Source organism: Gymnoscopelus microlampas, assembly GCF_963454915.1.
Source record: "Gymnoscopelus microlampas genome assembly, chromosome: 6".
NCBI classification, from domain to species: domain Eukaryota; kingdom Metazoa; phylum Chordata; class Actinopteri; order Myctophiformes; family Myctophidae; genus Gymnoscopelus; species Gymnoscopelus microlampas.
In genome coordinates this window covers 15659425-15674957 of record NC_139943.1, presented here as the reverse complement: position 1 = coordinate 15674957, position 15533 = coordinate 15659425, and the positions used below count along the sequence as shown (strand labels likewise).

At 42.7% G+C, this 15533-nt stretch overlaps 1 protein-coding gene across 1 annotated transcript in view; it reads left to right on the top strand.

Annotated features, from left to right (window-relative positions):
- Positions 1-5795: 5795 nt before the first annotated feature.
- Positions 5796-15533, top strand: part of sv2bb (synaptic vesicle glycoprotein 2Bb) — a gene marked incomplete at its 3' end in the record, with an annotated part of 34932 nt that continues 25194 nt past the window's right edge. Inside the window, exons 1-2 of the mRNA XM_084060964.1 lie at positions 5796-6325; positions 8909-9135. Of these exons, the coding sequence (XP_083917090.1) occupies positions 6084-6325; positions 8909-9135 (469 nt within the window). The 5' untranslated portion in view covers positions 5796-6083. The remainder of the gene's footprint in view (positions 6326-8908; positions 9136-15533) is intronic.

Sequence of the window (15533 nt, the reverse complement as noted above, 5' to 3'; positions counted from 1 at the left end):
GCGCAGTCAATCCCCTGCAGATAGCTTTATTCTTCAATAGCCATACACCTCAGTGGGTATTCCCTCGCAGGGATCCAAACAGCTAAACTCTACTTAAAAGACAAATCCGCCATTTTTCAACTTGAACTCTGTATCTGTAGATGTGAATTTCAGCCATGAATCTTTCAACCCGACATACCGACATCCTTCTTTAAAATAAATACATAATAAATTCAGAAGTTTTCAACATTTCAGAGAACAACGAAAGTAGCCGATCTACAACTTCACAACCTGTCACATCATGACGTGGTGGGAGTTTGTACAGTCACTATTTGTGGCTATTTCGGCTAAGCGGCCCTCGCACCTACGTCGCACCGCCGATCCGACCGATATGGCCATAAATATGGTACGGTGTATCAGAAGCACCCAGGGGACACATCCGCAAATCGGTGTTGTTGTTCATCACAGGGACGTCACAGGCTCTCAGAAGGTGGGGGGGATGGACTTTCGGTGGACGATACCCCTTATTTTACACTTTGGCTATTCAAAAATAGCAGATATACAAGCTCATAGCGCGGCACGAGTGCCGCGCTATGAGCTTGTAGATCTGCTATTTTTGAAAAATCGTGAAAACATTTGTAACTGTCAAATGTAAACACATTTTGTATTTTCAAAATTGTGCGTTTTTGGGTGGATTTTTTTTTGTTTTTTTCGTGTATTGGTTACTTTATTTTGGTTTTAGGGTTAGGGTTAGGGTTAGGTTATTTAATTCTTATTTTTTCCTGATTTTACCGATTTATTATCAAAAAAAAAAAAAAAAGTATTATTCTTTTTTTATTTTTATTTTTTTCAAAAAGTGGGGGGTATGAAATCACGGATCTATGTGAGTGAGGGTGTCGCGTCGTACACACAGTGAATGGCCATGACGCCCCTGGTTCATCATCTTTCTTTTGGGATGAATCAAAAAACGGCACATCTAATAATACATGGTTTCTGTCTGACATCAATCAGTGCATGTTGAAAATCTCCATATATGTGCATTTGACATGGTTTCTGTTGTGTCTGACATTAGTGCATGTTGAAAAATCACCATGGTTGAATAACCACTTAAACCATACTTGATTGGCCAGTGTCCCCGGGGGACTATCTTTGAACCCCTCCTTTTTTCTCTCTACACCAAATCTCTTTCCCAAAAAAGCTGAAATAAGGCATGTTGCGATACGTTGTGAGCTTGTATGTTTGCCTACTTTTGATAAAATGTTGGTGGTCCCTGGCACATAATCATTTCAGATGGGGGTCCGTGGCCAAATACATAGCAATTTTAGGGGTCCATGACATGAAAAAGTTCGAGAACCACTGCTCTGGGGAGTATGAAGGAGCTAATGTCAATGTTATTTGGGCTGCAGATTGAGGATGTTCTACAGCGTTGGTTCTCAAAGTGGGGGGTCCCCAGCAAAATGTGTTAATAAAGCGTCACTATCATTTTAACCCCTTTATCCATATTTTATACTTTGGCGATTGAAAATGAGCAGATATACAAGCTCATAATTATGAGCTTGTATATCTGCTTATTTTTTTTATCGTGAAAATGAGCGCAAATCTTTGAATATATATATTTTTTTTAAAGCTAACATTTGTAACTCAAATCTTTGCTTCTGGGGGGGTCCCTGGAACAAAATATTTTCAGATGGGGGTCCGTGGCCAAATACATATAATTTTGTATTTGGCATGAATACAAAATTATACATGAAAAAGTTTGAGAACCACTGCTCTAGTCTACAGTCCCTGTTTTTCGAGCTGGGAGTAAGGTGTATACTTACTACCTTGGCAGATTTACTTTCTGGCTGAGAAAGCAGTTACATAACAGACGTGACCCTGCAGCCACCTCTATCTCTCTCTCTCTCCCCCCCCTCTCTCTCTCTCTCAAGAGAAACAATGAAGTGAAGCCAGGAAAAAGAATAAATTGCGTGATCGAAAAAGAAAACAAGGAGTTTGAAAGCGAGAAAGATGAATTATGTGTAAATGAGATGGAAAAAGAGGAAGGAGCAGAGACTCGACGCATATAGCTCTTTTGGCAGAACCTGTGCATTTAGTTATCATACTTGATTGAATGTAGATTTGTCTTTGTTACAGTATGTTGGGAGGTGGAGGAGCAGCATGTTCATGATTTTCAGTAAACTAAAAAGCATGATTTGTTCTCTTCTCAAAATCTTACCTTTTTTGTTCATTCTACACAGGCAGTTTTCTTTTGTAACAAATAATGGCTGATATATTGGTAGAAAGAATCAAGGATTATAAGGACAACACAAGCCTCTTTTCAACATCTTTCAACAGCGACCTTGAAAATGCCAATTTCAATCAAGGCATCTGTAGCTCTGGAAAAGTGTCTTGTTTTTTGTTGTTGTGCAGATTGCATAACAGATCGACAAGCTCACAGCACGCCGCAATGCGACGCGCTGTGAGCTTGTCAATTGGCTATTTTCAGCAAAAGCCTTCCCCACAAAAACAGAAAACACACAAGTCTAGAGCCCTGAGGGACTCCGGTCAATCATACTGGCCAAAGTGGTTTAAACTAAGTGGTTAAACTGAATGGTTTACTTTGTATCCAGCCAGCACGCTCCTCTCTCCCTTTTCCTTTCTTTTTTTGTTGACTGTAATGAACATTTGGTACTTTAAAACTCTTTCAATCAAGGCCACTGTTTGTATGTGTAATGGCAAAACTGAAATGCAGCGCTTAATGATCCCCTCTGGTCTGTCCACATTAACTTACAGGTACTGTGTGCGCGTGCGTGTGTGTGTGTGTGTGTGTGTGTGTGTGTGTGTGTGTGTGTGTGTGTGTGTGTGTGTGTGTGTGTGTGTGTGTGTGTGTGTGTGCCGTGTGTGAGAGTGTGTGTGTTGTAGAGATTTCTCCAGAGTATCAGACTGGCTGGCTGGTACTAACTATTGATCCAGATTTATTTATTTATTTCACTCAGACAATTGGCCAATGGGGGAAAAGAACAGAAGAGTAGAGGGGGATGGACAGAAAACAGACAGAAATGCAGTGGTTGGAAGATAATATATGAGAGAGAGAGAGAGACAGAGAGAGAGAGAGAGAGACAGAGAGAGAGAGAGAGAGGGGCCTGCTCAGGCAGAATAATCTCCATATTTGATACGTTTTTTCGAGTCGGTCGAGTAAAAGTACAATATTTTCCTTTGAGATGCAGTGGAGTAGAAGTAAAATGATTGAAAATTTGAAATATTCCAGTATAGTAAAAATACCTCAAAATTGTACTTAAGTACGACCTTGCGTAAATATTACGTTACACCACTGTCAGTAAGCACAATAAGTTGTCTATGTACTTGAGTGGAGATCTACAGGTAGCTCCCAACCGGTGATGGAAGAAGTACTCACACGTAAAAAAGTTAAAGTAAAGCATTTACTATTGGTACTTAAAGTACCAATAGTAAAAGTACTAATTATGCAGAAGGTTCCATTACACAAGTTTTCAAATGTATACAAATCCTTTGAAAATAGCCGGCTAAATCGGCTAAAGTTTATATACAGGGCAGTAAGTGGTTAACGTATGCTTTGTAATAATAATCAAAATCTCCAAAGTAACTAAAGTTTTCAAATAATTGTAGTGGAGTAAAAGTACAATATTTGCCTCTGGGATATAGTGGAGTAGAAGTAAAAGTATTGAACATTCAGAATGGGGAAACTCCATGTGTCTTTGCCAGTGCCACCGTTTCCAAGCCATACAGCATGGCTGGTCTCACTACTGTCTTACACATCTTCCCTCTCACTCTTGCTGGTACCATTCTGTCACAAATCACTCCTGACACTTTCCTCCATCCATTCCACCCTGCCTGCACTCTCTTCCACACTCCCCATTACTTTGGATAGTTGACCCTAGGTATTTAAACTCCTTCACCTTCGCCACCTTTACTCCTCGCCACCTTTAGTCAATGTAAGACAGCGACATGAACATACAAAGCGACAGCTGACGTTTGTAGCTGCTACAAAACACTGCAAAGCTACAATCCAAGTAGAGCTGGCTTCAACTGCAAAACAAGTGTTGTTGAACTGTTTCCACTCACCTTCTCGCTAATTATTCCCGTAAGCTAGTTTCGTGTTCTTTTTAAACCTAGGCTTTACTGTATATTTTCTTTAATATTTTTCTCACTCGTCGGACGCATCATGCTGACGTCAACAAGCCTGTTTCACAACAATTCAACACACTCCCCACATAGGCTGGCAGAGCATCTAGAGAGCAAGCTCTTGAAACACACACCACATTGGGAAGTGTCATGTCAGATTTGTATGTCCTCCTCACAATATAATGACATGGATTCAGGTCAAAAGTCGCCTTTGAGGAGAAAACCTACTGCATTTATACCTCCTTGAAGCTGTTTTGTAATTTTGGCTTGACAGGAAAGACGAGAGATGAGCGACAAGATCAAAGGAATGGTAGCTGAGCAGAAAAGGCATGGCTGTGAAAAGGAAGAGAGCGAGAGCAGAGGTATCAGTTTGAGTCGAGAAATGATAGAAAACTAGGTGAGAGAGATGGGTGTGAAGACAGGGAAGAGGTGAGGAAATCATACGAGGAGAGGAAAGAAGAGGAGAGGAGAGGAGAGGAGACCTGAGAGAAGAGGAAAGTTGACAAGGGAGGGGAATAAGAGAGTGTTAATAGACTGCAGTGTCACCTCGGAAGGCGAGGCAAATCTCATTTACAGCATTACAAGCAGATGCTGGGGCCGTTGCTGTGTGTGTGTGTGTGTGTGTGTGTGTGTGTGTGTGTGTGTGTGTGTGTGTGTGTGTGTGTGTGTGTGTGTGTGTGTGTGTTCCTCACTACGTGTCTGTCTTCCATCATAATATAAAAGCCAATATTAAAGGTGTCTGGATTGACTGGAAGACAGACAGTTAGTGCATCCTTGTGAGTGGGGAGGACCTGAGTTGGAATACGAGTGCCATCATGTCTTGCACGTCTCCCTTGTCTTTGGTTTAGGTTTCCTGTCTCTCCACAATGTACTCTTATAAAGCAAAAACTGCTCCATCTTTGCTTTTCTCACCGCAAGCTCACTGTAATAGACATCTTTAAGCACAACCTTACACACAGACACACGTGCATGCGTGCGCACACACACACACACACACACACACACACACACACACACACACACACACACACACACACACACACACACACACACACACACACACACACACACACACACACACACACACACACACACACACACACACACACACACACACACACACACACTATTTGTTAAGGTACAGACAGTACAACCAGTTAAAATCATGCCAAATAGATGACATAAAAAGCCAGAGGCTTGTCTCCATTGCTGTCCATTAAACATTCAACACTCATACAACTGAAAAACAAACAGCAGTGCAACAAAAACAACTACACGCCAACAGAGAAAATCTATGCAGATTAAATTCATGATAAATCCATGCTCTACCCTAGAGCAAATGGTTGTTTTGTCAACAGGAAGGCACGACATTTGAGATCATCACAAAAAAACAAGACCTCATACTGCTCTCTGAAAAGCATAACTGTTACTAATTCTTGTCTCATTCCTGTTTTAGGCGAGGAGAGAATCATGGTGAAGAGCTAAAATCCAGGCATCATCTCCAGTCACAGGCTACGTATACCAGCACAGTCTTCAACAGAAGAGGCCTGCGTGTGGGGAACAAATCCCCCCCGCCCTCCCCCCCATTGTATACAAAGCTTGTACATATTAGAATTGACAACTTTGATCAAGGACTTACATCGAACTCATCACTATAATTCTCTGTCAAAAAAATATACAACAAGAAAAAACAAGGAACCGTGTTAGTTGTTAACATACGGAGACATAATTACTGTAGCATAGCGAGTCTGTCAGCAAACTGAACTTGTCAGCGTCATTCTCCTTGTTAGCTGGCCATGCGTATCCAATATTACAAAGTACTCATTTATCTCATCTATTAAGTGACTCAAATCAAATGACAGCCTAGGCCACGTATAGCTACACTTAGCTGACGGAAAAAAAGAACACCATCCTAGCATTGTTAAATAAGGACGATAAGTGCAATTCAGCTTAATTAGGCTTAAATGGCCGACCCGTACCAGAACAACGTCTACCACCAGGGTGGTGGCGATGCGTACGGAACTTATGGAGAAGGGGGCGGCGGCGGCCAAGACGGATACGGCTACCAGGCGGAATACCCGCCCCAGGAGGAGGATGCCGCTAGCGACGCCACGGAAGGCCACGACGAGGAGGAGCAGATGTATGAAGGGGAATATCAGGGCATCCCACATCCTGACGAAGTCAAGGCCGCACAGAGAGCAGCGAGGTGGGTGTCAGGAAATGTGTTACGGCTCTATTACGCTCCCGACCAACCTGTCCTGTCACTTTACCATCTGCTTTTGTTTTTGTCATCGCTCTCTGAGCCAATGGAGCAGGTGGCAAAGGGTACTGTACGCCCGTTTGCTCTGTGTGTCTAAGGACACTGTTAATCTCTCTGTCTGTCTCCGTCTCTCTATCTCTTTCTCGCTCTGTGGTATTATATAGCCCAGTGGTTCTCAAAGTGGGGTCCGGAGACCCCCAGGGGTCCTTGAGGTAGTTACAGGGGGTCCCCAGCTAAATGATAGATATAAGAACCAAATGGACCCTTATGGGTCTGTAACTCAGAGAGTGTACAAATGGAACCAAATGGACCCTAACGGTTCCATTTGTACACTCTCAGAGTTAAATTAACATTGATTTTACAATATAAATTGGGGTCCCAGAGAAATGCCATTAAATGGGGGTCCGTAGCCCTAATGCATGTCAAACTGGGGGTCCTTGAAATTAAAATGGTTGAGAATCACTGCTAGAGCTGTAAAAATCTTCTCTTATGGGGGTCCCTGGCATATCTGTTCAAATGGGGGTCCGCGGGCTAATAAGTGTCAATTTGGGGGTCCTTGACATGAAAAAGTTTGAGAAGCACTGATATAGCCCACTGTTTCCCAAATAGTGGGTTGGGACCCATTTTTGGGTCGCAGAAACCATTTTTGTGGGTCTCGAGTGAATATCCCTGGATTTTTCGTTTCCAAAATGTTGTCATTAATTATTATTATTTTTAAAAGATTTCCACAAAAAGTCATGAGTTAAAAAAAAACGCGACGCGAGATCTTGTAGATCTGCTATTTTTTAACTAGTTTGGGTCCCGAGCAAACATCCGATTTCTCTTTTGGGTCTTGAGCTAAAAAGTTTGGCAACCACTGTTATAGCCAGGTCATAGTTGGTCAGATTTGTTTGAAAAACATTCATCTTGGTCCATCCCTATTTTGGGCATGTCATTATTGTCAAAAGGCACAAATACTTAGATAAATAGCCGATCTACAAGCTCGCAGCGTGTCGCAAGGTGACGCGTTGAGCTTGTAGATTATGCTATGCTAACCCTAACCCTAACCCTAACCCTAACCCTTTTTTTTTGCACCGGGTATAGCATAAAATATGCTTAAACCTTTTTTGCCAGACCTACAGTAACAGTACAGTATAAAGCTTGGACAAACATTTCTGGACTCAGTGACAGCATTACACAACACATGTGGCCATGACATGTTCCAACCAGTCTGAAGCCTTTGTTTTTCTTGAGACTTACATGACTCAGCATTGTGAGCTTATAGATCAGCTATTTTTACTTGGCTGAAATGAGTTAAGCCCCGCCCCAAAGGCACCGCTTCCTTCACACAGGGTGTGATTTTGGTTAAGTATCAGAAAATACACATTAACAAAAGCATTAATTTACACAACACTGTGCTGTCAAACAAGTCTATGAAGCCATCTATGAAATCTATGAAAAAGTTTAATCTGCAACACAATTTTATACAAATAGAGGTTCAGGGCGCTACACGGCCCCCACATCTACGTCGCACCGCCGATCTGACTGATATGACCATATATGGAGATCTCTATATCTGTCAAGTCCATTTTATGCCCATATATGGAGATCCCTGAAATCATCAGTATATGCCCATACAGTATGATCATGCCGATAAGCCCATATATGGTGATCTCTGTATCTGTCAGTCCTTGTCCCTTTTATGCCCATATATGGAGATCCCTGATGCCATCAGTATATGCCCATATGCTCCCTTTGGTGCCGATATATGGAGCTGGCTGATTTGTTTGCTGATGCCATGACGACATATTGAGGTTAGACAGGAACTCCTTATATGGTTATGGCTGAGTTATCTATATATATACATTTCTAAACCCAAAATAAACCCTGCCACTGTGTGGGACTAAACACAAAAACAACATATCAATGTCACTAACAAGACACGCCACAACGTGCAGAATTACTACGCGCAGTCTGTAGGCCACTTCATACTGCTCAGCACACATCTGCCCCCTCGCAGCATAATTAATTGCGGCTAACACAAACTCACAACATTACAGTCGGCCATGTTGTTCCTTAGCGTCATCGCCGACCACCGCCCAACGAGACCCAAGTGAGGTCAGACAACACACTCCATATTTGGGCATAGCTCCATTGGGAACATCTCCTATTATGGCTTTATATAACCGCCCAACGAGACCCAAGTGAGGTCAGACAACACACTCCATATTTGGGCATAGCTCCATTGGGAACATCTCCTATTATGGCTTTATATATTATAGAGACCAACAAACACAAAGCACCGCGCAGCGGCTAGGGGGGAGGGGCGCGCAGCGCCCCGACCCTCTAATAATCTACAAGCTTGTAGATCAGCTATCTTCACAATATTTCAGAGGTCCGCCGGCCGGTCCTCCCTTAAGCCAATTTTAATATAGGATATTTAGTGGGGGTCCCTGCTTCATCTCTCTCTCTCAGCTAAGGGGGTCCTTGGCCTGAAAAACGTTGACGACCCCTGGTCTTAATCTCTTGCGCATCCCCCATCTCTTCTAGGGCAAAATCCAGAGCGGCAGGCAGTGCCATCTCTGAACTGGAGGAGTTATCTGAACAGTACGAGGACATCATGGAGGACTGTGGTCACGGGAGGTTCCAGTGGACCCTGTACATCGTGCTGGGACTGGCACTGATGGCCGACGGCGTGGAGTGCTTCGTGGTGGCGTTTGTTCTCCCCTCCGCAGAGAAGGATTTATGTCTGTCCAACGCTGAGAAGGGAATGCTGGGTAAGCCTCGTCTGAGGGAGGGAGGGAGGGAGGGAGGGAGGGACGGAGCCCAATTCACCCATTAAGAAGACCCAGCCAATGCTGTTGGGTACTAAAACCTGAACACGCTCATTTCGTTGCTGTCGGGCAGAAATCTCTTAAGGGTGCGGTCACAATGAACTTTAATTCTGCCTATGCAGAATCCGCTGCATAGGCAGAATTAAAGTTTGATGAGACCACACCGTTACGGCACGGTCACACCAAACTATGGCTGCCGGCTGATAAACTCAGGTTGTGCGTGGCCGACTGTTTGTTGCAGCCAGCAGCATTCTAAAAAACGGAGTCGCTTGCAGCGCCTTCTGTCCCATTAACGACCTGTCACTCACTTTCAGGACCCTCCCCGTAGCCCGCAGTCGGTCAATTGTGAGCACCACGTCGACAGTCCGCCACTGTACTGTCATCTAACCACTTTTGGCAGTTTTTTTTGTTGTTTTATAGTAACAAGACAATTCACTTAATCTGAGTAGCATCGTTCAAGATAAAAGAAGGATACACGGACAGTATAGGGCTCACAGGGAACCCAGCGTTAGAGAGAGAGTTGCGTCACACTTTGATCTCGCCGCAAAGCGGGATGTTGCCTCCTGTAGTTCCAAACATTGGAACTTCCTCATTCAGATGAAAGAGAAAGAGAGAAAGAGAACTTCCGCATTCCATTCTTACAATGGTAGTCAACGCTAGTGTCGTCACTCTCATAGTTATATCACGCTGAGGGAACCCATCCCAGGACAACAAGGGGGTGGAACGCCGAACCAGCACTGCACCCAAACCCACACCCACCCACGCACGCACACGCCGGTCAATAAGTTCCCGAAGCTTCTTAAGAGTGTTCAGTAAATCACCAAATTAGACCTGCTGCCTAATTAGCTAATGGGAACTATGGAAGCAGAAATGAATCAGCTTCTCTCTCTCTCTGTGTGTGTGTGTGTGTGTGTGTGTGTGTGTGTGTGTGTGTGTGTGTGTGTGTGTGTGTGTGTGTGTGTGTGTGTGTGTGTGTGTGTGTGTGTGTGTGTGTGTGTGTGTGTGTGTGTGTGTGTGTGAGAGAGAGAGAGACAGAGAGAGAGGGGGGGGCTGAGATTAATGTGCCTACAGTAAGTGGTGTTTGCATATTGAATGTGAATGGCGAATTGATTGAGTATGTGTACATCCATAAATGTGTGTGCATTTCGGACATGTGTATTGGTGTGCTGTAGTACTGTACTGTACTTGTACTATACTACATTATACTGTATGGTACTGTGCTATAATATACTGTTTGATGTCAGATGGCTGGTTACTAAAGCAGACAGCAGATTGATGGGAGGGTCTCTTCCTTCATAAAGAATGATGGACAGACTAGAGATGACCGAAGAGGAAATGAGCAGAAGGTGGAAAGAGGAGCAGAGATGAGAAAATAGGAGAGGAACGGGAGACGGAGAGACAACAGGTAGACAGGGAGGGAGGGAAGGAGGGGGCGAGAATATGAGATAATGAGGAGGAGGAGAGTAGATGAGAGAGTAAAGACGAGTGAGAAGAGAGGAGAGAGGCGGGGAGAGAAGAAATGAGTGGAGGAAAGGAGAGGCACGATGAAAGGAGAGGCGCAGACAGATAACACAAGAATTTAGACGTGTCATTTTCAGACAAGACAGATGAGAAGATGAATGTCGCAGCATGAGGGAGATAAGAGAGGAGAGAAAATGGCCTGAGGAAGAAAGGATGGAGAGAGAGAGGGGAAAAGAAAAGTCTCAGTATCGGAGGGAGAAGAGGAGCCTGTTGACAGAACAGAACCCATGGATCTGTAATACTGCAATGATCACACTAATGGATACAGCTTGGCAACGTACTTACTGTACCTCTCTCTCTCGCTCTCTCTCGGTTGATCATGCCAGCCCTATATAATGAAAATTCCTGCTAAGTGACATACAGAAAATATACCAAGTAAAATAGCTGACCTGTGCTTGTGTGGATCCATTATCCAATATGGGTAATGTAAAAATGTACAGCCACACATTTTTAACACAACATATTAGATTTTTGATTTAGACTGTATTTTCCCAAAGGGAGATTTGTTCACACAGTCAGTTCAACACAGATAATGACACATTAATGACACAACATCCCAGGCAACACACAACAATGTTGGCAAGGTTTGTTAGTTTGTGCTGAAGTGAGCTCTCCTCCATGTTCAGTTCCTGTATCTGCATCCAGGCAGTGGAAAAAGTACTCGCATTTTTTACTTAAAAGTATCAAGCAATACAGAAACACTCTGTTACAAATAAAAGTCAGGTAATAAAAAGTACACAAATATTGGCATCACAATATACTTAAAGTACCAAAAGTAAAAGTAAAAGTACTCATTATGCAGAATGTCCCGTTTCACAAGTTATCATTATGTATAAAATGAATAAAAATCTTTTGAAAATAGCCGATCTACAAGCTCACAAGGCGTCGCATCGCGACACATCGTGAGCTTGTAGATCGGCTATTTTCAAATAGCCAAAGTTTAAATAGGGCTGAAGTGGTGATGTATGTATGTATGTTTTGTGAATCCACAAAGTAACTAGTAACTAAGTTTCAAATAATTGTAGTGGAATAAAAGTACACTATTTGTCTCTGAGTTGTAAAAGTAGGTAAAAGTATAGAAAATTGGAAATACTCCAGTAAAGTAAACTACCTAAAAATGTTACATAAGTACAGTACTTTGAGTACATGTACTTAGCACTGGTGTCCTTTGCTATTGTGAGTGCTATAGGCGTGTGATGGCTCTGACCTTCTTGTCTGAGAGTTTGGGTGTAGGACTCATCATTACTAAAGTTGCACCGTTTCAAATGTCACTTTACCAGGGAGGGACTGTGATGTCAAGTGGTCATATTGCATCATCATTAAAAAACAACAAATAATATAAACATCATCTAATGAAAAGCACTCAGTTTGCACACTGTAGATGAATTCAGCAAGGTGCGTCTGAAATAGCATAGGAATGCAAAAAGTCGTAACTGTTGCAGATAGTCATCACTAATAGAGATAGTCATGACTGTTGCATATGAACAGTCATGACTATCTCTATTAGCGATGACCATATGCAACAGTCATGACTATCTCTATTAGTGATGACCATATATGGTCATCACTAATAGAAATAGTCATGACTGTTGTGTTCGACAATCAAACAAAACGCATAACTTCATAGTAACCATGTACTGTAGTAATCACATATTTTTCTTAGAAAGTCTGGCAAAAACATCAACAAAGACACACACACACACACACACACACACACACACACACACACACACACACACACAGCCTTTGATTTATCTGTTGTTTAGCTGTTTACCCTTTTGTATACATCGTATCCCAAAACTAATGGTAGATTCTAAACCGCACGGATGTTTAAGGTTTGGTCGGCTGCATAATATTTTAGGTCGCCAGCGAAACTACCCGTTTAAATCGCTTATTTAGTCAGCCTGTGGCCATGTTTCCCATTGTAGCCAAACCGGGAGCAGTAGTGGCAGCGGACGTAGGGTTTTTTTCCGGGTTCAATGGGAAACATGGCCACAGGTTTCGCGAGAGAAACAAGCAACGAGGTCTATGAAAACGAGGCCAAACCAAACGAACCCCATACCACCAACATGCAACCTGATAATAATGTCCAAAGCATGTCTGTGTATGTTTACATCCATTACTGTGTTGGCGTTAGTTGGGATTAATGTTTATTAGCCAAACCAAGTTACTATGAACCGTTAGCGTGATGCTAAGCTAACGGACGTTTGGCGCTAGCATGCGGCTAACGCTAATGCTAACGTCGTCATCGTGACTTAATCAACAATGTAAACGTTTCATCAACACACTTTATGAACCTTACTGTGGTTAATATTATCAGTGCTACCCAAGTAGTCCATTGAAAAGTATTATTTTGGTGTATTTTGTGTATTGTAACTTGGACACTGTAACTTAATGGTAGCTGGGGCGACGCGTTGTTGGCCCATGGTTCAGAATGCCTCATGGGTATTGTAGTCATTTTCTGCTATTTCGGTTCTACTGTGATAGACTGTGCTACATTACCTGCTGTTTAATTGTGAATCATATATGCTATGAATATATGGTAATACAATGTTTATTTTCCTGTATTTCCAGGTTTATGACCTGTGTCATCTGTGTGTCCAGTACTTTGTACTGTGTTGGTTAAAAAAGACAAAACACGAGTTGTGACAAAGACGTGTGATTCTCTGATTAATGTTGTTAGTGGTGTAAAATGCCATCAAAAATATACTCAAGCCTGCTGCAGGGCAACAGAAAATAGCAAGCCTATTTTGCTCTTTTATATAGCAAATTTTTATATATATACGAGGGGACGCGCGCCCTTCACCGGGTATTGTGAAGGGCGCCCTTCACCGGGTATGGTCTAGTAATATAAAATTGAGCCAGAGGCTAAACCTCGTACTATACCATGTAAAGCAATGGTTCTCAAACCTTTTAATGTCAAGGACCCCCAAAATTATATGTATACGGTCTCGGACCCTCATCTGAAAATATGTTGTGCCAGGGACCCCCAGAAGATAAGAATTATGTAAAAAAAAAAAAAGAATCCAAACATTTTCAATATTTTTCAAAAACTTTCAAAAATCGCTGATACAAGCTCATAGCTGCAACACGAAGCTTGTAGATCTGCTATCTTTGAATAGCCAAAGTATAAAATATGGTTAAAGTGGCTAAAATGATTGTGATGCTGCATTACCTACTTTAGCTGGGGACCCCCTGGTAACCCCCCCCCCCACCAAGGACACCTGGGGTAAAGCCAGCCACTGAGGTAAAGCTGATTTAAACTTGGTTGTACAACAGAGTCGGACACCGGAAATAGCAGATGCCACACACTGGGAGCTTGAAGATCTGCTATTTTTAGCAGTGTATACATGAATTTAAGCATTAGTCCAATGATGTAGCACTTTTTCTCCATCGCACTCTCTCCCCCCACCCCCCTCCATCTCTCACTGAGTCTGTGTGTAGGTGCATTAGCGTGTATGTGAGTATGTGTGTGTGCGTGTGCGTGTGCGTGTGCGTGTGCGTGTGTGTGTGTGTGTGTGTTTTCTGAGTCAGCACACAGAGAGAGAGCGAGAGAGAGAGGCAGACCAGCAGGTGGCCAGTTTGTCAGAGCGATCAATTTTTTGTGTCCTGACCTTGAGAACAGCAGCCACACCTCAGTACAGTTCACACACACGCACTCACACACACACGCGCGTGCGTGCGTGTATATTATATGAACCATTTGAACCCCAGCATCCATATTCTGGGGGAACATTAGCCAAAAAGAGCCAAGCTCGCAAAGCGTGTTGTAAGCTTGTAGATCAGCTATTTGGCAAAGAGATTTAGCCTCGACAGAAAAAAACGGTCCAAGTACAGAGACCACTCAGGGCCAGTTTAACTCACTGAGTGCCATTAACGCGTTTCACGTGTTTTTACCGCTATGGCGCTGGGTGCCATTAACGTGTTTGACGTGTTTTTGATGTGTGACATTGATTGATACCCAAAAACGCGTCTTTTAGTTTCCAAATAAGGGAAATAATAATCCTGTATTTCAAGGGACGGTCCTAACTGTAATAGTCAATATTTCCAAGTGTCAGGAGAACTAAGAGCCTATAGTTTACAATTTGGGCATTTAGAATACATGATACGATTATTGTGGTTATAATTGCGATGAACTATATTATCGCGATAATCAAAATATACTTAAAATTTAAAATGGCACTTTTGTTAAACCACTTGGACCCCCAGCATCCCTATTCTGGGGGAACGTTTGGCAAAAATATCCGATCTACAAGCTCACAACGCGTTGCAACGCGTTGTGAGCTTGTAGACCAAATAATGCGTACCAAATACCCTCTTTACAGGTCTGTTTTATCAAGTATAGAGCGTTTACGTTGTACTGAATTTGCAGCTCAACAAAAGCTAATTCAGCCTTGTGTATGACTGAGGACAATTTCACGATAAATTTAAATCTCTGCGATACGATTATTGTCACGATAAATGATATTATCATCCCATCCCTAATCCAGAGGGACTTACAAAGTGCAAGACCAGAGCAGCATGTGGCTGAGTACTAGGGAGAAAGTATGTGCTACAAACTAACCAAGAAAGCAGGTTGTCATCAAACCTAGCATCCATTTAAGAAGTAAACAAAGACATAAGGAGTGCTAGGGAAGTAGTTTTCAACCTTTTCAGGCTGCGACCCGCCCCCCAAAATAATCATATTTGAACTGGGGAGCCCCCCACCCTGACAAGCACTTGGAATTGTAGGAGTTGACTCGGTTCCACAGATAAATATTGTGAAAATATTGCGAGGCATTGTGAGCTTGTAGACCTGCTATTTGCACAATGTTTGGCTC